The sequence below is a fragment of the Bos javanicus genome, chromosome 25 (assembly GCF_032452875.1).
Source record: "Bos javanicus breed banteng chromosome 25, ARS-OSU_banteng_1.0, whole genome shotgun sequence".
NCBI lineage: Eukaryota > Metazoa > Chordata > Mammalia > Artiodactyla > Bovidae > Bos > Bos javanicus.
The window spans coordinates 34,723,435-34,748,982 of NC_083892.1; the positions used below are offsets into that span (position 1 = coordinate 34,723,435).

General features: G+C 53.5%; 1 protein-coding gene across 10 annotated transcripts in view; it reads right to left on the minus strand.

Moving 5' to 3' along the window:
* The window catches only part of CUX1 (cut like homeobox 1), a 349,533-nt gene that overhangs the window by 71,017 nt on the left and 252,968 nt on the right, over positions 1-25,548 (minus strand). For 4 of the 10 annotated variants that reach the window (XM_061402007.1, XM_061402006.1, XM_061402002.1 and 1 more), the window contains exons 10-15: positions 22,775-22,879; positions 15,293-15,481; positions 5,825-5,883; positions 2,753-2,801; positions 1,928-2,024; positions 250-921 (exon numbers count right to left, since the gene is read on the minus strand). In XM_061402007.1, the coding sequence (XP_061257991.1) occupies positions 250-921; positions 1,928-2,024; positions 2,753-2,801; positions 5,825-5,883; positions 15,293-15,481; positions 22,775-22,879 (1,171 nt within the window). The remainder of the gene's footprint in view (positions 1-249; positions 922-1,927; positions 2,025-2,752; positions 2,802-5,824; positions 5,884-15,292; positions 15,482-22,774; positions 22,880-25,548) is intronic. The other 6 variants (XM_061402011.1, XM_061402009.1, XM_061402010.1 and 3 more) reach the window with 4 other exon arrangements.

The window sequence follows — 25,548 nt, forward strand, 5'->3', positions numbered from 1 at the left end:
GTTAATTCCCTCCGACCCAGTATGTGGTGCTGGAACAGCGAGTCCACCTCGTGTGAGGTGCGGAGTGAGTTTCAGAGGCTGGGCCCCCCGAATCTAAGGGCTCGTGCCTGTGGGCCCTGAGCTCTGGAAATGGCAGGACTGTGAGCTGTACCTGATGTGAGGCACACATGTATCATCACACATGCACACGTGCACACACGCAGCTCCGTGCCAGGCTCACATGTGGGTGGCTGACCCCGAGTCGCTCACCTCTTTGTCTGCCTTGGATACTGCGAAGAGCCAGGATGTTCTGCTCGTCTGAGAGGAACTGCTTCATCTTGTGAAACGGCTCCTTGCCTCGCACCGTCAGTTTGTTCCACGGCTTGGGCCGGGCCAGGATCTCGCTCACGGACCCCTGAGACAGTCCCAAGACGTAGTGTCCAAAAATGCGCTGTCCGATATTGTGCTTGATCAGCTGCTCTTTCACCTGCCGGGCGATTTCTGCAGTGTCTATCTCCTCGCCCTCGGAGACGCTCCCAGCACTTTCTGACTGGCTGGGAGATGGGGCCATGCCATTTACATCTGGGCTTTGTTGTAATGGACTTTGGGAAGATATGGAGTTTGTGCTGTATGGACCTGTTGAAAAAATCATGCTTGTGCTTCCTGCTTCCTGCATGGCCTTGGAGTAGAAGGACTGCATTAGCTGTCGTTGGAGGAGAGAGTTTAGTGCAAATTTTCCCGTAGAAGCCAGGGGCAGGCTGGGGCTTGCCAGGGATGAGCTGAAAAAGTCTTGCGTTAACCCCGCTGGTGAGAACTGGTGTGTACCATTAGTATTGGAAGCCTGCTCCCCCGTGTTGCGGGGCAACTGAGAAGGAGGGGAGGCCGGCAAAGGTCCAGGACGCCGACTCTCAGGCTGGTCTTTCCCTTTTCTCCTGGCTGACCCTACAAGGAAGGGCAAACATAATGCATTATGGGGGATTCCAAAGGGAAAAAAAACCAAGACCAAGATGCAAAGTTTGCCCCACAAAAGGGAAAAAAAAAGTGCATTTTTTTAAAAAAACAAGGGCCAATGAGGTGTGTTGGTTTGTTTTTCGATTGAATTTGTAAATTAGCCAAACGAGGCCCCCCGAAACAAGCAACATGCATTTCATGTTTGCACCTTTCTTGTACGTTGCAGCCTGGAGAGTTTCCCCTTGACAGAGATTCAAACTCCTAACTTGACAAGGAGCCGGTACCACACACAGTAAAGAGTCGGCAGGTCGCGGGCCTCTCAGCGGGCCGCCAGCATTCGAGCTATAACCAGAAAGGGCCCCACCTGAGGAGCAGCAAACACTGACATTTTGGGACCAACGGATTCTCACACCACTTGCTCTGAGGCGAATGTACCGCACCGAGTCCGCTCGATCGAAGGCACGCACATTTTTAAGAATGTAATATCATCGGAGCCCGAGACACTCTTAAACGCTTTACCAGCTGCCAAAACCTGAAGCCGTCAGTGACGCCACCATTTTGGGATGAGCAAAGAAAGGCTAAGGATGGGGGAGGCGTTCCCAAGGACAACCTGACAAAGGAAGAAAAGCTCCACTGAGCCGGGAACGGCAGGGCCCAGCCCTGGAAGTAGCCCAGGAAACACCACAGGAGAGGCCGCACAACTCGGAAGAGACCAGAAAAGCCACAGAACGCGCGCGCGCCGGCGGGGGGCGCCCCCCGCAGCACGGCCCTGCCTGCCCTCCGCAGACGCCCTGCGGCCGCGCCTGGATGGTCTCTGCCAGGTGGGGGCGGAGGGGGGCGGTGAGGACGAGGAGGAAGACGGACACTCGTTAGTCAAGGCTCTCATCGCCCATCGCCCAGTGACGCCCGCCATGCATCAGCCCAGACTCACGGTTCGCCTTCCTCTTCCTCGACCCCCGGTTGGGGGCCGAGCGGCCGCGAGAACTTATCAACCTACCGCTCAGGTCGCTGTTGGAGATGCGCAGCGCGGCGTTCTCGGACTGCAGCGAGCGGTTCTTCTCCAGCAGCAGCACCTCCAGGGGCCTGGATGCGTCCTAGACAGGGCAGAGCTGTGCTCACCGCGGGGCCAGCTGCCACCTGGCTCCGTAGGCTGCCAGACCCCATAGCCCCTGCTCTGATCTGACCCGCCTCCAGCCTCCCAAGGATGCTCCATGCATGTGGAGGACACGCAAGTTCCTTTCAGAAAAAACTCATTTTGGTTGAAGGAAGTTTTCTCTTTCTAGGCTCACACAGCTTGCAGACAGCTAATTATTCTCTCTTCTGTCCCCAGATCTGAGCGTCTAGACCTCCACTTCCTTTAGTAAGGGGACAGGTTGACACCTGTCAGAGAGACCTGCAAAGGTGACCTGTTTTTGGTGCCAGCTGCCAAGGGTTGGCTACCTTCTGGGCCTCAGGAATGGGATGTCAGGTGATGACTTAAGATTGTAATTGGCTGCTGGGTTACCGTGTGCCACTGCCATCTTGCTTCTCATCCATGTGAGGCGGTAGATAATAAAAATTCCTGAGTCAGTCCATTTGGGGCTGATCTGTAACGGTCTGAGAGTGTTTGTACCCACTTTCTCAGTACCTGCCTGTGTTAAATTGCAAGTTCAGGAGAACTCAGTTAACCAGTTTGAAAAACACTGATTTTTCTCTTTTTGCCCCTTTTAACTTAAAGATAATTTGGTTTAACTTGGTGAAATGTTCCCGAGGAGAAACAACCTCAATGGTGAAACAGTGACATGATGCTCGCACACGCAAAAAGCAAAGGGAGACCGTGTACCTGCGTCCCAGCTCCCTCGGCCGGCGCAAACTCCATGGACTTCAGGATGCTGTGGAGACCAAGACAGAGCCGTTACCCCTGCTCGGACCTGCGGCGGGCGGGTGGGGTGGGGGCAGTCTTGCTAATGCTCCCTGTGCTCCAGGAACTGAGGAACTGACAACTTTAACAACTTCGCTGGCAGCCTTATCATCCGATAGCGGCTCTGGAATAACTATTCAACTAGCAGTTGGCCAGCGAAAGTTTCTTGCCCAGCATGTAAATCACTCCATATGGAATCACACCAGGTCTGTTCGGAGTATAATTTTAAAGTTAAGTTGAACACAGACATAACACGGCTGTAAGTGGAATGTATTTGTAAAGCTGAGAGGGGCTGAAAAAGCTCTAACAAGGAAGTCAGGAAGATAAACCTGTGCCCCAGCATTTGGCCAAGAGTGAGGTCCCATGACCAGAAGGCTCACAGGCGGCAGGGGACTGTCCTGGTCCCCAGGCATGGGAAGGAGCCACAACAAAGGTGTGGGCGACTGGGCTCATTTCTCCTTTGTCCTCCTTATCACAGAAGCCACTGTGGTCATGGCCTGTTTCAACAAGTCTGAGAGCTGAGTGAGCTGGGGTGCCCAGGACTGCTATTTGCAGAGTGAGGCACACGTGAACATTCTTTCTTTGGGTCCACGTGGCCCCAAGGAGCCAGGGTGCTCCCCTCACGCTCAAGAAAGAGGGCAGCTTCCATCCCAGGCACTGGGCCACCTGCGCTCTCCCAGCCCTGACTCTAGCCTCGGCCCTTCTTTAAGCTCTGTGGCAGTGCCATCCGGGGAGCACCATGTGGAAAAGTGCCCAGGGCCCCGGGGACCCCCCTCTGCTATGGCCCCCAAGAGGTTCAGTAAGGAGCCGACCGCCCTTGGTTTCCCTGCGGTTGTGTCTTCATAGTGGCTCCTGTCGTGTAAACTAACAAAACAGGAACAAGGAGGAGCTCATAATTTTGTTCTACGATGAGCTACTGAGAATAATAAGAACCCTGGGCCGTGTTGCATCAGCTGCGAGGAGAGAGGCGAGCAGTCTGGACAAGCTTGTCTTTTCTTAGTGGCTGTCACGTTGTTTGCAACTATATTCTTGTCTGTGAGCTTCTTTAGGATCATGTAAGAAAAGACTAAGTGCGTCTGAGTTTATACTAAAAACTGTGTCTCTTCATTTATTCAACAAATTTACCGACAGCCTCTTATGTGCCTGGCCTGTGCAGAGTCAGAGCCACTCCTCGGCCTCAGGAGCCCTGCAGGTGCTTCTAGTAGCACGAGCAGGAGAAAACCCGGGCAGGAGATGCGTCTGTCTCGAGTTGTCAGGGTTTGAGAAGGGCTGTAAAGGAGCAAGGTGCTTTCTAGAGTCTGGGGTTGGGGGTGGTGGTGGGGGAATCTTGGGGAGATGGGGGAGAGATAGGACAGAAAGGGACCCCAGTGAAATGTCCAGAGGGTGCTTGCATCACCAGGAAGTGGGAAGCCAGGGACGCATTTTAACAGAAAAGCCACCTGAATGGGGCTTTCAGAGACGCCTGCGTTGTTGGGGGGGGGGGCTGCATGTGCAGAGGTAACACAAGGGCCGGCAGGAGTGTTGGGGGGCTCTGTTCTTGGAGGGGCTGAGAACCAGTGAGCGGCTGGGCAGGTGGAGCCGGGAGACAGCAGAAGGGAGGGGCCTAGAAGCCTTGGCTCCTGGAAACGGAGGTGAGCTCGGAGGAGAAGGCGTGTGGGACGGGCCTCAGACTGGGAAGGGTGGGGGCCTAGAGAAGGTCTCCATGTCAGCTTTTCCGATTCCACACTGGGAGAGGGTGCACACGAGGAGAGGGCACACATGATTTCTTTTGAGGAGGGACAGGGATAGGGAGGTGGGCACAGAAGTGAAAAATATCCTCCTTAAGCTGGAAATGGGGTTGGGGAGGGGACAGAGCTTGAGGAGCTGGACGTGCAGAGAGCCGAAGGGCCATTCAAGGAAGTGCGCAAAGGCTGTCTGCGACGTGGGGGTGAGGATGTTTGGGGAGAGAAGTGAGGGGAGACCCGCCCTGCCGGGGTCACCCCGCCAGGGGTCGAGAAGGTCAAAGAGGCCTTCCAGTGGGCTTTTTTTTTTCCCCCAGCGAACTCAAGGGAACAAAATTAAGAATCCAAAGAACAGCATGGTGAGTAGGTGTTGGCTCATTTTAAAAGGAGAAATTAAAACTATCAGCAAGAGAGAAAAGGGCTGATGGATGAGCTGGAAGGCGAAGGAAGGAAGGGACCAGCGTGGCGGGGTCAGTCTGGAGTGGTGGGGGCAGCGGGGAGAAGCCAAGACCAGAGGGAGTCACCTCGAGGCAAAGGCAGGAGCTGCCTCCATCAGGCAGGGCACCAGGGGGTCTGCTGGTGGGGGGTGTCAGGGCACAGCTGGGGGCAGAAGGGTGCCCGAAGGCATGGCAGGGCCCCCGGGAAGCAGACCTGGCCAACGGCAGGGGAGAGGACCCGGGCCTGCAGGCACTCCTCTGCAGTGTTTGGTAACCTGGCCATGGGGGTGGGGGCGAGAGAGGCCAGGTGAGATTCTGAGGTGAGGGCTCCAGGTGGGCCCAGGGCAGCTCGGGGAGCGGAGTCTGAGATGGCGGGAGGCTCAGGCTGGGCGGTGGGGCCTGGAGAGGGAACTTCTAGGCATGAGAGCGTGGGTGTCAGGACTGAAGGAGGACACGCTTTCAGCTGCTGCGTCTCGGGTGGAGGTGAGGCCAGGGAGGTGTGCGCCCTCAGCTGGAAAAGGCTACCTTGCTCTGTTCTCCTTCTGTTTTGGGAGCTTGCAGCTAAAAATAAGCTCATATTTTATATTTCCCATAAAGGCATATTGATTCCGTGCATGCTGACAGTTTCCATGCACAGAGCCTTATAAATAGCCTGAGAATTCAGGCACAGGTCTGAGTACAGACACCTGCGATGTTGGGCACCCCAGGACTTGGCCCAGTGCTGGGGGGTCAGCCAAGGACCTGGGGCTGTCCCCTCGCTGGCACAGGCCTTCCTTAGCAAATGTCCCCAGGGAGCGCTGGCTTGTACAGGGCCGAGCTGGCATCTCCACACTTACTTTAGCTCTTTCTTCACCTCTTCATAGTCAGCCTGTCCCTTGAGTTTTTCTTCCAGTTGCTGAAAACAGAGAGGGATTTTATTAGTGGTAGTGTCTGAAACAGGCTGATGGGCTTAGCCATGGACTGAATGTGGTGTCCCTCTCAGCAAATTCAAAAGCTGAGACGCTAACCTCCAGTGTGATGATGGTGTTAGGAAGGTGGGACCTTGGGGAGGTGATGAGGTCATGGAGGGGCATGGTGGAATCAGGGCCTTAAAAGAGACCCCAGAGAGTGTCCTCGCCGTTTCCGCCATGTGAGGTCACAGTGGGAAGATGCTGTCTGTGAACAGGGAAGGGAGCCCCCCAGACACCAAACATGCCACTGCCTTGACCTTGGACTTCCAGCCTCAGAACTGTGAGAAGTAAGTGTCTGCTGTTCACACCACCTGGTCTATGGTACCCGGTCACAACAGGCCCAAGGCTAAGGCCCTTCACTGACTGTGTCACCTGTGAAGCATCTGGCATCCTGAGGGAGCCTAGACATGCACAGTGGAAGGTGACAACTGTGGAGTTGTCCCTTATCCTTCCCTTGTGGGGCTGGAGTTGAGTGGGTGCATACACACACACACACACACACACGCACACACACACGGCAACCATGAGGTTGTAACAAAACTCAATGAAAATAGATGGAAAAAGTTAAAAAAAGTGCAGAACAGAACAAGGAAGAAGCTGCTTTGTATGAAATCCCACAACATGGCAAACTGGGTGAAAAAATGCTGTCCTGGCATTTTAAAAGCAGCGTGTGGCTTCTCACAAACTACGCGAGGCCAGCTGATGAGGACGGTTAGTTGTCAACACCTCTGGTGGGACCCTGCTGATAAGAGTCACAGCTCCTTTGTCACTGGGGTTGGTATCAGGTATCAGGGGAAATGCATTTGCATTTCTGGATGGCTTCCCCCAGACTCCAGGGTTTTAGGAGGAGAGACGGTCCACTGGGTAGGAGGTCAGGGGCTCTTTGGCAAGGCCCAGGGGTGTGACCATAAGTTTCGTGGGTATGAGGATGCTCTGATGTGCTCCACTCAACTCTGTGAGCCCATGTGGCTGATTTCATCCAGAGCCCTGCAGGGCCTTCTCGCCAGGAAGAGCCTTTGGCATACAGTGGTGAGCAGAGGGTGCTTCCTTCTATGAAGGTGCGTTTGGCCTAGTTTGTTCTTTACCCGCAACCTCATCCCCCTCTCTCCCAACCAAAGAAGCTTTTTGTGGCAAATAGGACAGCTTGACCTGAAACACAAAGACTCAGCCAGCAGAGGGTCCTGGCCATTTACCGTCTTTCCAAGCCTGGGGTGAACAAATTCCGTCCTTGAATCAACAGCCCCTTCCCATCTATAGGGCTTCCGGTTACCTTTCAGGCTCTGCTTGATCAGCCACGTCTATGATCACAGTTTAAAGCCGACTCAGAACATTCTAGAATTTGGGGAGAAGATTCCCACGTGGCCCACCAGCCTTTCGATGCTCACCGGAATCCCACGTGCCCCCTTTAGCCCATCTTGTCCTGCGGTCTTTGAGGGCGGTTTCTTGTGTTTGTATTTTCCATTGTGGAGAATTGCTTTGCCCTCATTCCTTTTTCAGACCTCTGGCCAACTTTCTCTATTATGATGGTTTCTCCTCACAATCAAACGGGAGGTAGCAGGCGCTCGTTTTCCAACAAAAGATGCTCAGAAGCTGCTCACGAAGGAGCGATTCTTTCATTCTCCTCCCTGTGGTCGAACAGCGGGGAAACCCTTCCTATTACAAGACTACCCAGTGCTGCCGGGACGCAAAGCACCTTCAGAGGATGAGATTCACTGCTGCTGGATGCAGGGCACATGTAAAACGCGGTCAAGTTCACAGAATAGGAGACGGATAGGAAGAAGGGTGGACATGGAGCTTTCGGACCTGGCATGGCTCGGAACCCGGAGTCAGTTCTGTCACTCACAAGCTGAGGCCTGTGGGCACGTTGATCAGCGGCTCATCCATGAGATGGGAGCAGCAATGACCTCTGAGGGTTGAGCAAAGGGGCGGGAGACAAGGAGCCAGTGTAGATGTTGGCACTGTGGGGCCTTCGCTGCGGGACCACTGTCGCTGCCAAATCTTGGTGGGGGTCTGAGGCCATGTCTCCAGGCTCTCTGCAGACCTGGGACTGCCCCAGATCAGAAAGTTTTAGGACTGGAATCAGTTTGGTTGAATATGAGTTTCCACAGAGAACTAAGCAGTTTCCACTGAAATTTCTATTGTTTATCTGGAGGCAGAGTAGCCAGGAAGCACCCAGGACAGTGCTTGCAAACCTCGGTTGAGCAGATACCTGGATGGGGGCCTGGTGGGGCTGGTGCTGCCTCAGGACCTTTCCTGATGGAGATAAGCAGGGCGGGAGGCACACGGTGGGGGCCCAACTCGGGGAGAAAAGCCTGAGCGCCCTCAGCTCCGTTCTTTGACCCCAGACTCTTTGCTGGGCGCCGTGAAAGTCTGGTTGCAGAGCATGCTGCCTGGATGGAAGCAGGCGCTCCAGGCTGTCCCTCCACGGTAGAGTGTTCCCCTGGACTTCGCTATGCTCGTTGCACTGTGGGCCAGATCCCAGGTCTGGCTCCACACCCCACACACCATCTTATTTAATTATCTCAATATGTCTGCAGAGCATCTGTCTGTTTGTCCAGAGAAAGGAAAAGAAAAACCCCCAAAACACATGGGTTCTGCACTGCAGGCCTTGGTGGGATACCTGAAGCAAGTGCAGAGGCAGTGAGGCGCTGGTGGGCTGGGGCCCGATGGGCCCGAGCCAGGTCCTGGCTCTGCCACTGAGCAGGAATGACCCTGGACAAGATGCTTAACTTCTCTAAGCCTCGGCTTCTTCATCTATAAGATGGGGGTAACGGCACACATGGCACAGGACTTCATGAGGACTAAATGGGACAGTTGTCACTTGGCATCTAGGGTGGACTGGTTCTGGGACCTCTGAGGTACAAAGTCCGCAGACGCTCTAGTCCTTTACACGGAACAGTGTGGGGCACTCGGCCCTGCAAACCCCTGGATGTGCAACCTGCAGATAGAGTGCCACCATAATACTGAGCGCCTAGCATGGTGCTCAGTACATGGTACCACCCTCGGTAATGGTGGTGAGTTATTATGGCAGCTATTGCTACTTTATCCCTGGGGTGATCCTGAATATGGGCTTTCCTGGTAGCCTGCAACACAAGAGACCCGGGATTGATTCCTGGGTTGGGAAGTTCCCTTAAAGAAGGGATAGGTTACCCATTCCAGTATTCTTGGGCTTTCCTGGTGGCTCAGATGGTAAAGAACCTGCCTGCAATGCAGGAGACCTGGGTTAGATCCCAGGGTTGGGAAGATCCCCTGGAGGAAGGCATGGCAATCCACTCTGGTATTCTTGCCTGGAGAATCCTATGGACAGAGGAGCCTGGCGGGCTGCAGTCCATGGGGTCGCACAGAGTCAGACACAACTGAGTGACTAAGAACAGCACAGAACATCCTGAATATGACTAGACGGTTTCTGAAGACACTCTGTGGGTCTCGTGCCAGGGGCTCTCCACATCCTCAGGATGTGAGGTTCTCCACATCCCTGTCTGCCACCTCCCAGCGCCCCCGCTGCCCTGGGCAGATCCATGGAGGAGGACAGATGCCCGAGCAGCTCTGGCTGTTCAACGCCAATGGCAAGAACGGCAGCCCTACATCTCGTGCCGTGAATGCAGAATCTGGGAAGCGGGTTGCCTTCCTGAGAAGTTGCTCGTGGGACGGAACAGGGAGGAAAGGTCTGACCTTATACAGAGCGGGGAGGAAAGGTCTAGTGCGGAGCTGGGCTTCTAGCTCAGACCTAAATGGCTGAGTGGGAGCCTGGGTGATGGGCTTAGCCTGTCAGACCTCACACTTCTCCTCTGGGGAAGGGGGCGGGTGAGAACATGGGTTTGCAAAGGACAGAGGTGAGGAAATGTCAGATGCACAAGTGCAAGCTGCAAGGGACCCTCCCACACACGTCTTATAATATAGGTCATGTACGTTTAATACTATAGGGTTTCCCAGGCGGTGCTAGTGGTGAAGAACCACTGGCCAATGCAGGAGACTTAAGAGACATGGGTTTGACCCCTGAGTCAGGAAGATCCCCAGGAGAAGGGAATGGCAACCCACTCCAGTATTCTTGCTTGGAGAACCCCATGGACAGAGGAGCCTAGCAGGCTGAAGTCCACAGGGTCGCAAAGAGTTGGACATAACTGAAGCGACTTAGCATGCATGAACTCATGTTTAATTCTACAGAGCTTAGGAGCTCTGGAGCTTTGGAGCTTAATGGCTCCAGAACTTAGGAGGAGCTCATCAGCTGTTCCTTGAATTGCTAGAAGCATTATCTATATGAAGTTCTCAAAACCCTGGCTAAGACTCAAATAATGAGGTAATTTAATTTCAAATGCAAAGTATTTTGGTGTGCAGCAAATTAGGCACTAAATTTATAAAAGACATCTATCTTAGTCAAGTTATAACATGGGGCCTAGGGCTGCCAACTTAAGGGTCTCTGGCACAGAGACTAAAGCAAAGACCCTCGAGAGGCCTGGTCCTCTGGGATACACAGCGAGGGGTCGAGGAGGCCACACCTCTTTGCCACGCAGCAGACGGGGCCAGAGAGGCGACTGCATTGCAGTGTACCACTGGCTCCGTCTCTTCCCTCTGGGGTGATGGGAGCCAGGCTTCTGGCAGTGCTGTCTGAGGACCCACAGGTCAGGTTAGGGGCATTGGTGTGTGACCCCTCACCCTGATGTGGACCCCTGGGCAGAACCTAGTGGGTATGATTGGGCTCCCTGGCCCAGGGCAGAGGTCTGAGGTTGACTCTGCTTCTGTGGGGGCTGAACTAGGCAGTGTGCCCTCCTTTTCACCTAAACAGTGACCCCACCCCTCCACCCCAGGTCTCCATTGCTCCTTGGTGAGAGGTGGCAGTTAAGTAAATTTAGGGTTGGCTGATGCTGGGGAGGTGCTGGGGAGGACTAAACCAACAGTTGTCCCTTGGTATAACTTCATCTTTCATCCCTGGGCAAGAAGCCCAGAGATGCCTGGTTGGGCGCTGCGCATGCTCTGCAAGGATGCTGGGGATGTGAGACCAAAAGGGGACAGCCGCCCTTCAGGCCGGGGGGTGGGGAGAGTGACCGTGACATTAGAGGCTTGCTGCCGGCTGGAGAAGCATGCTCTGGACAGAAAAGGGGGAGCCCCTGAGTGGTAACCCCATCACAAGTCATCTCCAGCTTCCTCGAGCTGCGATCCTTGTGACTCAGCACAGAGGAGACGGGAGCTGACTCCTTATGGGTCCTGGCTGGATATTTCAGCCAGCTGGACATTGCAAGGTCGGCTAAGTGGGCCACAAGCTGGGGACCGTCTGCAGGTGAATATCAAGAGTCACTCATCCAGTGACCAAGGGTACCTGTGTCTAAGAGGATTCATCGTAGAGTCCTGCAATTAGCTCTGAAAGCATTTCTAGTAATGCCCACCAGTCTACAGCGATTTACTTATGACCTCAATCCAGAGTCGGGCCTCGAGGCCTCTAGCACAAAGTCCCCCAGTTCCTCCCTCTGGGGCATCACAATGGCTGCGGCCCTGGCCCGGGGCCACCTTCGCCCCTCCTCCCTGTGGAAGGCTCACTGCTTCCTCTCCTTCAATCTGTGCTCACAGTGCCTTCAAGATGCAGCCAGGATGAGGCTCAGGGAGGCTCGGCCCCTGGGCTCTCTGATGCTAGGGTGCCTGACGTTAGGAATCACTCGTACCATCCAGGGTGAGCGGGGGCTGTGGAGGGACATGTACCGGTCTCTCCTCTACAGCCACGGGCTGGATGGATCATTATCACACCCACCAGCCTGGTGAACATCAGTGGGACCTGGATGTTGGAGCTTCACACACTGGGCCAGTGATAAGACGCTGGTTAAAATGCGGTCAAGGGCAGCCCTGGTGCAGAGGAAACATGGCCGGAGAGGGAACTTAAGTAACTAAAGAGGGAGTGTCCACAATTAAAGTTGCTGAACGAGTGCAGAGAAGTGGCTGTTGGTCTTTTTTCGTCCTCACCCCGAAGGAGACAGTGGCTCAAAAGGACTCAACAGAACCTTGGGGGAGGTGGTGTGAGCGGTGTGGTTGGGGAGGCTTGTGTGGTTTGGAAAAAGGTCCTCATGTGATTCTAACACATGGGTCCATGCATCCAGTGAGAACTGCTGATCTTTAAAGCATCTGTAGAAAATATTATTTCTCCCTAGGGGAGACTGGCCTCAGTGAGTCTTTCTTACAGACACCTGTTTTAAATCGGAGCTATCGGTAGCTGTGTTTCCTGGGCAACTAAAGGGTTCCAACAGAAGACCCCAGAGCGGTGTTACCAGAGACAGCAGCCTCATGATGGCGGTCAGGTTATTTCATTGATTACGAGTACAGAATGATCCCTGACAAGTGGGATGGAGCTGAAGCACTTGTCAGATCAGACAGGAAGAAACGTCTCCCGCTTCTGAGTCTGTTTCGACGTCTGAAGGTTAGAGGAGGCACCACTGCACTTGGATAGTGCTGGTGACCTTGGCTTGAAAAAGTAGAATGTGAGGAGAGAGACTGGTAGACATCCAACCGGCAATTTATCCTCATGACCGTCAATCAGTTATGGAGGCGAAGGGAAGAAAGTATTCAGTCGCAAAGAGACGGGGCGTGTCAGGGTGCTTGAGAAAGCAAACTGCTTAGTGCCCAAACATGTTTCATTACAGAGCACGTGCATCCTAGGGTGTCCTGGTGGAGAAGACCCCAGTAAGCTCAATACATACTAATCTCAAGGCTTGCCCGCTGCACTTCTGCCCTGTGAGACCGTCATCAAGCACATCACCATTTATCTCAGAGATCGTGGTCAGTGTCCATGGTGAAACCCACCTACCACACCGAGAGGCTGATCTCGAGACAGCGGGAGGCTGTGGTGCCCTCGGCCAGCGATCCCAACCCGAGCCCCCAAAGCAGGTCTACATGGTCCAAGAAGGAAAGGACGGAGGAGGAGTGGTGCTGGTAGTGGCAGGAGGGGGAGGAGGAAACGGGAAGTCAGGGGAGGCTCCTGGCTGCTTCCAGTGGCCACCACGGCTGGCCCCAGACCCCTGTCGCTAAAGCATCGGGTCGGTTTGACAGGTCTCATTCATAAAATAGTTTCCTAATAATTGTTTTGCTGCTTAGTTTAGATTGGAGACTATAAATTGCACACATTAGGAAAGGAAAAAAAGCCCAGGGAAGTATCTCATTCAATTAACCTTATTCCTCTGGGTGAGCAAGGCAGACGCGCTCGTTTGGGGAAGGCAGGCGCCTTCCACGAGTGGGTCTGATATCAGGGAGAGCTTTGCTCCTGGCGACCAGGGGTTAAGATAATTAAAATCAGAGAAGTCTTGTTACTAGAGGATATGTTTTGATTATTAGATCAGATGAAGATAGGGGAGTAATAATTTTGGAAGAAGTATTGCCGAATTGTTTCATTAACTGCACAGTATTAAAGAATTCCCCCAAGATACGGGTAAAGAACATTAATTTGTGAAACTGCGTTTCATTTTTGGTGAAGGCAAACATTAAAACCTTAACTGATTCAGAAGAAATTGCTCTGTAATAAAACAGTAAGGTCTACAGCCTCCCTCTCATGTAGTCAAACACATCATGGACTTGAGTCGCACCCTTTAGCTGTTAACAAAGGAGGGGAAGGAGAATTATCTGATAGCTGTGCCTCTTCTGGGGTCAGAAATGGCTGTTAACACGAGAGAATGACGTTGAATCTGGAAATAAAAAGTGGGCAGTGGTACTCGCTGTGCAAGCTGATGAGAGAACACGTAACACCAGCGAGCTGAATGCCGTGGTTGAGGCTCCCTGGCCTCAACCATCTCCCCGTCCTGGCAAGACCGTGTCCTTGGAGGGGCCTGGGCACCGGGAAGTTTCTCAGGCGGTGGATGAGAAACCCAAAGAGGCAGAGAAGGGTCTAGTGAGGGTGAACCGTGGCTGCCCTGGTGCCCCAGCGAGGTCAGGGCAGCGAGCTGCCAGGAGGACAGACTTGCTGGAGACTAAGTGCTGCCTCAGAAACATGGTCATGAGTTGAGAAGGAAAAAAAAAAAAACAAAAACTCAGAAAATATCCAAATGGGGCCTAACCACATTCTAGAATTATTTTACATAAGAGAAAGTTTTCCTGAAATTTTTTTACAATTAATTATGATCCACTTTATTTCATGCACAGGGACTATAATTGGCCGTCGGTCGCTTACCCATTCATGCCCGTCACGAATGGGTGCTGAGTGGAGATGGGGGGGCCTAGCAGGCGGACGGGGAGGTGGATGGCAGAGCTTGTGCCTGTGCCCTAACCGGTCCTGTCTCTTCGTCATCAAATAAGATCCCACTGAGGAGTCCTTGCTGGCTCTGACGTGTGAGTCTAGGGTGCCAGGACCACCTCCAAATTATGCTAACTTCAACAGATTGGACATACCTTAAATAAGTATAATTAAAAAAATACAATGTAGAAGGTTCTGGGTTCTGAATTTGGGACACATATGTATAAGATGCCCCAAGAGGATGTAGTTTTTGGCTAGACGGCTGAGGACTGCGGGTGGGAGATCAAGGGCAGATCGTGGGGGCTCTGGGCCCTGGCTTCTGGCACAGGCCAGCGGGTCAGAAAACAGCCCTGCAGGTCAGGAGCAGGGCCCCCAGGGCTTGGTGCTGACTTGCCGGCAGTGAACCCTTGGCGTTCATTTCGTTTGGGCACAGGGAAGGCTGGGTCCTCCTGCGGCAGCCTCCTCTAGGAGCCAGGGGAGGCCCGCAGAGCTGGACTACTATGTCAGCTGCACCCTGACGGCACTCTGGCCCAGGCCAGTGAGCTCACAGCCTCAGGCCCAGCACCAACAGCCTCTGAGTCCTTGGACGACAAGGACACGCTGTGGGTGGGCGGGCCCCCAGGATGGGGGTTTCTACCATGAGCTACATGAGGGGATGGCCGACTGGCAGGGACGTGCCACCCGGGTCAAAGCCCGTCTTGCCTCGCTGCCTTGGGCTTTAGGACTCTGCTTCCGGCCACCTCACAGGGGTCAAGGCTCCCTTCCCGGCTGTCACTCAGGACACGGAGCCTCCAAACAAGAGCCTAATGGAGCTTCTGAAAGGAGGCGAGTCCAGGGGAACCTCATGCCTCCTTCTACTGTCCTCATTGGAGGGAGAGACTCAGGCTGATGGCTGGAGCTTGACTGAGATAAAGGAGAAGGAATTTTAACCATCATCGTTACAGACAACAACGAGATGGCTTTGAGGTGAGGCACCCTGCTACGGTCATTACACAGTGTTGTGAAGTGTCTATTGAAGAGCTCAGGGTGCTGGTGGGGAACCAGATGCCCTGTGTCCTCCGGGACCACGTGCGGAGGGAGGTGGTGTGTGCACATGTGCGTGCCGCCCTCCTCAGCCTCCCGGTTCCCTCCCAGCCCTCTGGCGCCCTTACCTTGAGGGTGCTGTTCTTGGCGCTCAGCTGCTGCTCGAGCTGGGAGATCTGACTGGCTGAGTTCTCACGCAGCTTGCTGAGGTTGGCCTGGAGTCTCTGCACATCCTCCACCAGCTGGGCGATCTCCCGCTCCTTGGCGGCCAACTCAGCTTCCAGGCTGGAGCGGGTCAGCACCTCTATGGCCTGCTCCTGCGGAGGACAAAGGAGATGACAAAACCACTCCGGCTTCGGATGGGCGCGTGGGGTTGGTCGGCGGTGCCGGTGGCCGGCTGAGGTTGAAAAGCAGGCAGTGGGCAGGATGTGGATGGTGACGTGGATGAGACAACAGCACCTTGTGCCTCTGCTTGGACCCACCCTGCCCATCACCCTGCTCCCGCCACCCTCCCACCTGCCTGGGAGCTGCTGCCTGGATTTGTCTGTTCAACAACCATTTACTGAATACCCACCATGTACCAGGCACACGACAGAGGACAGAAGGACAGAAGTCCTGTCCCCATGGGGCAGGGCAGGGTGGGCCTGAAGGCGAAAGTCAGTCAGCTGTGTCCGACTCTTTGCGACCCCATGGGCTATACAGTCCATGGAATTCTCCAGGCCAGAACACCGGAGTGGGTAGCCTTTCCCTTCACCAGCGGATCTTCCCGACCCAGGAATCGAACCGGGATCTCCTGCACTGCAGGCAGATTCTTTACCAACTGAGCTATCAACACGCCGTAAATACGCTTATTAGCAGCATGGAGTGTGTCGGATGGTGATAAATGCCATGAAAAAACTGAAGCAGGGACGGGGCATTTGGGGTTAATACGTCAGGAGAAACCTCACTGAGATGGTGACTTTTGAGCCAAGACCTGAAGGAGGTGATGGAAACGGCCCTGCTGATGGTGGCTGGGGACACCAGAGGGGAAGGTCCTGAGGACAGCTTCTGGAATGTTCCACAGCATTCGGATTTTTCTACCAGGATAAGATTCAATATCCTTTTGGTTAATTACTATATTATCTAGAAGCTGAGATATCATTTGACAAGTTGATTCTCAGAGTTGGCATTTAAAAAAAAAGCTAAAAGATGTGGAAGATGCATTATTTGGGGTTCTTTTGCTTACGAATTCTTTCGATAATTGCTGTTTTAAAAACCTTACTCCCCACTCCTCAAATTAACCCATTTTAGAAAATATGCAAAACAGGGAAAAGATCTTTTCTAAAAGTCAAATCCATAACTCCATTTCTCAAGCAGGAGAGCAGTACTTTTGTCAGGTTTAAAAGTAACTGTAGCTCCTGCATAATTCTGGGAGCTTGTCTGTGGGGCGGAGAACTTCTGGGCATGATTGATGCGGCGGGATGGGGTGGGCAGGATGGGACGGGATGGGGCGGGCAGGATGGCTTGGTCCCCGTGACAGCAGAGACCCAGGGGTGGCTCAGACTGTGGTCTAGAATGCCACCATCCCCGCCATCACCCCGGCCCCTGGAAATGCACTGCTGCACGCCATGGCCTGACCTAAACCGGGGCAGGAAACTGTGGCAGCTTCAGCACCAGTCAGCAGGGACGGCCACGCCCTCCCACATGTGATGTGCCTGTCACAGGGTTCTCACTTCTGGGGACAGCCGGTCACCAGGGAAATAATGTTACCTATCTCCCTCCCAGGAAACTAAGGCCTTTACCATGTAAGAATGTGAAGCTTTGTGGGCAGTGTCTCTGGTCTGCTGCTGCTGCTGCTGCTAAGTCGCTTCAGTCATGTCCGACTCTGTGCGACCCCATAGACGGCAGCCCACCAGGCTCCCCCGTCCCTGGGATTCTCCAGGCAAGAACACTGGAGTGGGTTGCCATTTCCTTCTCCAATGCATCAAAGTGAAAAGTGAAAGTGAAAAGTGAAAGTGAGTCCGCTCAGTTGGGTCCGACTCTTAGCGACCCCATGGACTGCAGCCTACCAGGCTCCTCCGTCCATGGGATTTTCCAGGCAAGAGTGTTGGAGTGGGGTGCCATTGCCTTCTCTGTCTCTGGTCTGCATGATGTTGTAAAGTAAGCCCTTCACTTCCCTTGACTTCTGGCAGACCTGCCCGTGGCCCTGGGGCCCCAGCGAGCATTCTCTCGCCAACTTATTAAAGAGGCACATGCTGTCCAGACCAGTTCTGTTCAGACTGTGCTCCACGGACTGGTGCCAATTCATAAACCGTGGCTGGTACACAGTGAGACAAGCACAGAGATGGAGAATAAGCGTTTAGAAACTTTTACAGCAATCTGATTTTGCTGTGACGTTTTTATTGTCTTTTGTAAAACAGTCTGCAACAGATTGGAAATTAGAAACAAAACAGAACAAATAAAAGTGTCCTTAACCACAGAGAATTTAGGAAGCACTGCCCTTAGACATGGGCAGGGACCGAAGTCAGGAGCCTGCCGAGAGGTCCTCCCGGCAGTGAGGACAGTGGAGGGGCCTGCGGATGGAGGGAGGGTGTGGGTGGACGGGTGAGCCCGTGGGAAGAAGGGGGGGATCTGTCTCCAGGCATGGACGCCACAGGTGGGACGGGGTGGGAGAGGCAGGGAGCAGGGCACGAGGAAGGGGCGACCGACGCTGAGAGGCCACCTCAAAGAGGACCGAATCTGTTGGTACCTGAAAGTGACCACTCGGGAGGGTGGCCAGGGGGCCTGGACTTAGCAGGGGGATGCGATGACAGTGACACAGGGAGGTCGGCCTCATGGTGGGGGTAGGCTGTGCCATGGTATCTAATTGAACTTATTTACCAGGGATGAGGAATGGCAGCCATAGAGACTGTGAAAGTGCTCTTAGGGAGAGAATCTGTAAGACAAACCGGAAAGTGATCTGGGGTTTTCAACGGGTGAGTGCAGGTCACCACATCAGGGACGAGGGGCTCAGAAGACATGTGTAAAAACAGCAGCTCTCAGTGTGGCCCTGGATCCAGGATGGGGGCAGGGGATGGACTGTCCCAGGGGACGGCTGGCCACTCAACTCCTGGGGCCCAGCCTGTCTTAGCCCACAAGTCGACCACAAGAATGTAGGCATGCCAGTTAATTCAGGAACAGCCAGAGAGTGCTTATTCGTAACATAGCAAACATCATTCGTGTCTCACATAAACTGAGAGAGATGAGATGAGGTAATACACCCTAAAGCAATGGGACCTTGGAATTAGGATAGAAAACACACCACCCTCCTCTGCACCTGAACGCGCTCATTCCCATCTCCAGCACAAGGGCATCCTGTCGTCCCATTGTGTAGACACAGCAGGAAATGGAGGGAGAGCCGGACAGGGGCCTGGGCGTGGACCAGGGGCCGCGGGTGGAGGAGAGGCCTACACCTGGGAGATAGAGGGTGGCCCGCTGGTCTGTGGGCACCAGCTCAAAGGAGATGGTGGACAGGGTTGGGGAGGGGTGGAAAACTGCAGGAGGCTGGCATCTGGCAATTCAGTAATAATCAGTAATAACTGAGATTAATCAGTTGAGATTATTACTGAGAAGCGTGGACTCAGGGGACCAGGACCACTGCCTCCCTCGTGTCTGTCTAGGCCTTGACTTAGCCACACCCAAATCCCTTGGTTGTTTAATCGCTGATCGTGTCCGACTCTTTGTGACCTTATGGACTGTAGCCCATCAGGCTCTTTGGTTCATGGGATTCTCCAGGCAAGAATACTGGAGCGGGTTGCCATTTCTTTCTCCAGGGTATCTTCCTGACCCAGGGATTGAACCCTCATCTCCTGCACTGCAGGCAGATTTTTTACCACTAAGCCGCCAGGAAACCCCAAATCCCTTGAGGGGTTTAACAAACACACGGGGTCTAGGCCCTGCCCTGGTGGCTGTGGTTCAGGGGCCTGGGGTAAGGCCCAGGGACTTCCCAGTGACACGGATGGGGTCCAGGGTCAGGACCCTGGCTCGGACAAACCGTGGAAGGACATAAACTGACTTCCCTCAGCTTGACAACAGGCCCCTGTGAGCACCAGCATGGGGTCCCGGGAGTCTGTCTTGGGGGACTTGCCCAGGCTCCAGGCTTCATATATAAGGGCCTGTGTCCCTCTGGGTGCTGGGACTTAGGGGTGGGGAGTGTGTTTTCAACGGGGAGAATGAATGCAGAAGCAGAATTGGCTGAGGGAGCACCTGTTAAAGTTTGTCCCTTGGAACTGTCTGCCTGCCTGCCAACCTGCTTGTGTGGACTCTCGCAGGTCACATAAATCCTCCCACAGAGACCAGAACACCAAGACTGGACAGAAGAAGCCAGATAATGATCTCTGCTACCCTGCAGCCATCTTCAGGTGAAATATGAAAAAGATACAAGAGTGTTACTCAATATGTGGGAAACCTGACTTGTGGTGATGGTGGGCCGGGACCCCAGTCTGCAAGGCAAATGCTTGGAGTCTAGGCTGACCTCTCTGGGGAGGGCCAAGGGACCGGGAGGCTCAGTTTCCCTTCCTCCTCACCAACCTGCTATTCCTGCCAATGCCAAGTGGCCAACGTAGGCGGACTCCACCCAGTACGTTCACCTGATGGACAGGCGTTTAGGTTCAAGACGGCCTGGTGTGGGGCATCAGAGCCCCGAACTAATATTTTCCTGTAAATACTTGCCAAAGAGCCTGCATATCTCCTGTCTCCTTGAGTGTGCACGAAGCCAGGGTGGAAGGATGGAAGAAGGGGTGGACTTTGGAGCAAGACAACCTTGGGCTCACATTCCAACTTGGTCATTTTCTAGCTGTGTGACCTTGGGCAGATGACTTAACTCTTCTGAGCCTGTTTCCTCACGTACCAAATGAAGGCAACTAACTCCTCTAACGACCGCGGCGTCATGAGGTAGAAATAAGATAACCGTTAGGAGCCCCGCACGGCCCCTCATGCGGGCGAAGCAGCGCCTTCTGGATTTGGCGATTCCACTAAGACCCCAGTGGCCCGGGATCTTTGGCTTTTGCTGGATCTATAGCCTCGACTGTTTCTCTGCTGGGTTCTGCCAGCCAAGCCTAACAGACTTGTGCCGCTGGCCCGGTTTCCTATGTTTGCTCATTCGCTCCCCGACTGGCTGGGGCTGGAGCTGCCGAGCTACGTGGGAACGCACCCCCGAGGGGAGCCCTGGCAGGGTTGCTAGCGGGAGACTGAAGCAGTGCCATGTAAACACTGCACTTAGCCGATGATGAAGTGTTTAAGCACCCCGAGGATCCACAACTTACTCTACCTGCACAAACACTCATTTCCTTCCGAAATGTTTTGGTTGCTACAGTCCAGGACGGTGCCAGAAACCCTCTCAATCACAACTTGTAGCTCAGGAGCCCCATGTGGACACAGGATGCATGGCCTTCTCTCAAGGACCCCAAGCGACCACAGAAGCCATGAGAAGCCGTGTAGACGCCATCCTCGACAGCTTCCTCCCGCCATGGCCGTGGGGCTGGGTCCCATCCAGGTGAACTTGGACGAGAGGACGTTTTGGACAAAATTAATACCAGAGTCCATTAAGTACAAAGGCTGTGATGGTGCCTTAAATGGAAAACTTTTCTCTGTATCCTGAAACGCTTAAGTCATGTTTTAGTTAAATGTGAACTTAAAGAGAGAACACAAAAATCTCGTCTTACAAGGGGTCCTCACACTAAAGCTTTGCTTTGGATCTGTTTCTGGGGAATAATTTTAAAGCTCTGGTCTGGAGCGGAGGTGGCCCCCGCTAGAGCCCTGGCTTGGACACTGGGGCCGAACGTTCTGGGACAAGGGGTTTACGTCTAGGGAGCTTCCATTTCCTCATCTATATAAAGAAATGACAATGCCCTTCATGGGCTGGGTGGCAGAGATGGTGTCAGAGTGATGTGTCACCTTTTTACAGCAGGACGTCTCCCACTGGATCGTCCTCTCTCTGGGGAGGGCCTCGCTCGTCCCTCCTGGCTCTCCCAGTATCTACTGTGGGTCCCGGCTCACAGCAAGGGCTCTCCAACTGTCTGTTAAGTAAAAGGACAGGGGCTTCCCTGGTGGTCCAGGGGCTAAGACTTTGCCTCCCAGTGCAGAGGGCGTGGGTTCAATCCTTGGTTGGTGACCTAAGATCCCACATGCCTTGTGGCCAAAAAACCAGAACATAAAAACAACAGAAGCAAACAAAACAAAACAAAACAAAAAAACAACAGAAGCAATGTTGTAAGAAAGTCAAAACTTTAAAACTAGTCTAAGTCAGAAAAAAAAAACACTTAAGAAAAACTAAATAAATAAAAGGACTCCAACAAGTGTGATTCACCCATCACAGGCCGTCAAAGCTGAGCGGTCCTCAGGATCACTTCCTCCTTACTCCGCATGCCAGGAAACTCAGGCCTGGTAAGTGTTACCACCTGAGTTTACATCACTGGACGTGAAATAGTGATGGAGCTGGCTTGGAAACCGGGGCTCCTGGACCAGAGCACTGATGCTGACCACAGAAGACTCGCCACTAAGGTTGTCTGTCAGATGACGGATTGTGTGGCAGGACTGGCCTTACTCAGAGTAATTTCCAGAATCCGTGTGAAAACCCATTTTATGGATGGTACCAATGAGACTCAGGGAGGTTAAGCCATTTGCCCCAAGTCACACAGCAGATAAATGGCAGAGCTGGGGTTGGAACCCAGGGGTTTGGCTCCAGGGTCCGTGGTCGCCCCACAGCACTGAAGAGTCTGGAATCTGACAGTTCAAAGTTGCCCTGATTGAGCTGGGAAAGTTCCAGCCAAAAGCAGATTCCATTAATCTTAGGAAAATCAAGAGGCAGAGAACTGAGAGGCGTGTGCCTGGCTCCTTGGGATCGCTCGCACATTGGGCGAGGTCCGGACTATCACACAAACTCAGAGTGGGTTGCTGTGTGATCACCTCCCCTGTTCCCCACCCCGACCCCCATGCTGCTGCTGCTGCTAAGTCACTTCAGTCGTGACCGACTCTGTGCGACCCCATAAACGGCAGCCCACCAGGCTCCCCTGTCCCTGGGATTCTCCAGGCAAGAACACTGGAGTGGGTTGCCATTTCCTTCTCCAATGCATGAACGTGAAAAGTAAAAGTGGAGTCGCTCAGTCGTGTCCGACTCTTAGCGACCCCATGGACTGCAGCCCACTAGGCTCCTCCATCCATGGGATTTTCCAGGCAAGAGTACTGGAGTGGGGTGCCATTGCCTTCTCCGCCCACCCCCATCATGAAGCGTTTTTCACTCTGGAAACACATGTCCAGAAGAAGACCAAATGTCCAAGCTTCCTGTGCAGTGTTGCAGTGTTAAGCCTTCAGCTTGGGAGCACCCCCCCACCCCACAACCCGCAACCAGCATAACCAGGAAGATGCTCTCTGCGGGCTCCCCACCGGGCGGCGTCACCCTGACCACGAGCACTGACACACCACCAGGAAAGCTCCTTCTCTGACTCAGTTTCCACCCCCAGGCTGTCACAAGCATACTCCACCGAGACAGCGGGACCATTTCAAATATTATCCCCGCCAAAGGGATGCTCTAAAGCCAAAGGAGAAAGTGGCTGTAACACAGAGGTGAGTCCCCGCGGGGCTGGGCTACCCACCACGTCCGGCGCCTTCTGGATCTGGGAGGCCAGCTGGAGAGAGTGGTTGGCCGACGAGAGCTGCTCCCTCAAGGTCTCTGCCTCTCTTTGAGCCACCTCTGCCCTCTGAAGGAAATGAAAAGGGTGGAAAGAGAAAGTACATTCGGTTTAACAACTGACAATTATTACAAGAACATTCATCAATTCATGCCTGACTGACTATAATTGATTTTCCTAAACACTCAACCTAATAAATGCTAGGAAAAAAAAAAAAACACAGAGAATGTGATGGATTTTTATTTTAAACAGTACAAGGAAGAAATAATTGAGCGATTATGACAGTAATTTAACGCTAGGAGCAAGGAATCCCCTGCTGATACTAGTGCTCCGGCCCACTGAATTTCCCAGACTGAATAAATACAAGTGGAAATGGAGTCTTTTGATTCAATTTCTTTCTATTCTCATAGACCAAGAAGATTTTATTGCAGGATTACTCCTGGGAGTAATTCTCACGGGTAAACAGTGAATTAAAGACACTCTGGCCATTCTCCTCCTGAAAACACGCACAATGTTGTGGTTGTTTTCCTCTAGCAAGTATTTCCATAAACGGACGGGGTGTAAATGCCACTTCTTTTGTGAGGACCAGGCTTATTTCAACGTATTTAACCCTTCACCCAACTAAGCTTTCTAACACGGAGGCTGGTCATTTCCAGCCAGCCAGGCCAACGAGGCATTGCTTGGGGGGTGAGGATGAACAGAGGCGCCTGCAGGGAGGAGGCTGCAGGAGAAACAAGTGGACGCTTCTGTCATTTGCTGTAATTCTTGGACAAGGACACCAGTGCCCTGGATAGCTAACCACGATGTCCCACTGGCTGGCGAGAACAGTCACTCCCATGCTTGTCACCTAAGAGGGCACCGTGGTGCAGTGGGCAGGAGCTGGGCCTTTGGGATCAAGGGATGAGGACAGGTTACATAGTTTAGCTCACCAAGCCTCCACCTTCCCATCTGTAAAATGGGAACACTCTTTCCCTCCCAGGGACTTTTCAAGGATTAACGCCTGGAAGTACACTTGTCCAGAGTGCTTTGTTGATGGGCTTATCCCGATTTGACAGTTATGACTGAGACAAGACGCAAAGACAGGTGGGAAGCAGTCACTAATTGATGCCGGGCACATGGTCTGAGGTGTGATCGCTGCTTCTTTCTACCAGTCGTACATTCTGCTCATAGACAAGATGAACGAGAAGAGCCTGGCTGAGTAAGGCTATTTCGTGTGTTTTATTTCGTGGTGTGACAGTGTGTACCTACTAATTGCTAAGAAATAATTTTTGAAAAGAGAAGTACAAAGTTATCCTGCCCAGTACTCGCCGACCTGTCTAGATGTATGAGGATGGGGTTTGGCAGCCTCGAGTGGTCCTGCGAGGGCAGTGTGGCCCAGTCTGCTCGGCATCCAGACAAATTAGGGTATTTCTAACAGCGGCTACTCCCACCCAGGGTGGTGCTGGAGGCTGCCTGCCATGCTGCTGCAGGAGCTCTTGGAATTGCACTCCATCTAATTCCCACGGCGCCTGGCCAGGCCTGTCTGTGCTTGAGCAGCCGCCTCCCACCCTCTGCTGCAAAATGTCTTGAGGCGCCTGTGTCAGGAAAGGCAGCAATGTGACCGGTGTGGCCAAGATGCTGGTGGTGGGGGTGGGGGAGCGGGGCTCGTGGGTGACGATAACTGCAGGAAAGTCTCCCCTCTGGTGAAAAAGATTCCCCCTGAGCTTGTTTCCAGATGGGCCATGGCATGTGTTTTCTAACACTCAAGTCAAGTTCCTGAGAAGGTTTTGGAGGAGGAAATGGCACCCACTCCGGTCTTCTTGCCTGGAGAATTCCATGGACAGAGGAGCCTGGCGGGCTACAGTCCATGGGGTTGCAAAGAGTCGGACACGACTGAACCCGCGCTCACACTGAAAAGTTTACTCTTGTCTGTCTCATCAGTTACACTTTTGGGCATAAAATCTCCATGGCTCTGCGGCTAATCCTGCACAAAGCAGAACAACTGGAAATCAAAACAGGCCCCAGAGCCGGTGGAGGAGAGAGTGGAGGCCAGGAGCTGCTGCGGTGAGTGAGCCTCTGTAGCTGTAGATGTAGCCCCACCGTTAGCAGCTGAGGTAGAAGGAAGGGGTGCTGTGCTGGGTTGGCTCCTTGACATCACTTGTTTCCGGGGTTGCCCGTTCACCCCACGACCACAGTTCAACCAGATGAAGCTTCCTTTCTCGAACCGGAACCAACAATGAGAGGGGGCGGGCTTTGGGGCTGGTTTCTGATGTGCACGTGAGACACGGGGCCGTGGGTGCGGGAGACACATAGCTCCTTGTCCCCACTGACAGTGGCCTTCTCGTCCTCCCTGCAGAGGCAGGGCTGGGGCCAAGGCTGGGCTCCCGAGCTGGCGGCACTGTGAATGTGATTCAATAGCCCCCCACGGTGAGGACAGAGCCTGGCCAAGCCTGGGCTGCCCTCCTGAGAGATCTGCTGGCTGTTTCTTACTCTCTGTCCTTTTCTGAGAAGTGAGGGCAAATGCTGGAAGCACAGGGAAAGTAAACGGGGGTGGGCAGGGGGTGGGGATCATGTGAATGACGGAGGGTTTTGCTGTGCATTGTGGTAGTAACCCTGTCCATAGAGATAGACAGGGCTGCCCCGCAGGATGACTGGGGACCAGGGGGACAACACAAGCCGGTGCCTAACGGCACCCACCACGGGGTGAGAGGTGTCCAGTGAGGAAGGCTGAGTACTATTATTTTGGTCTCCTGGCATGG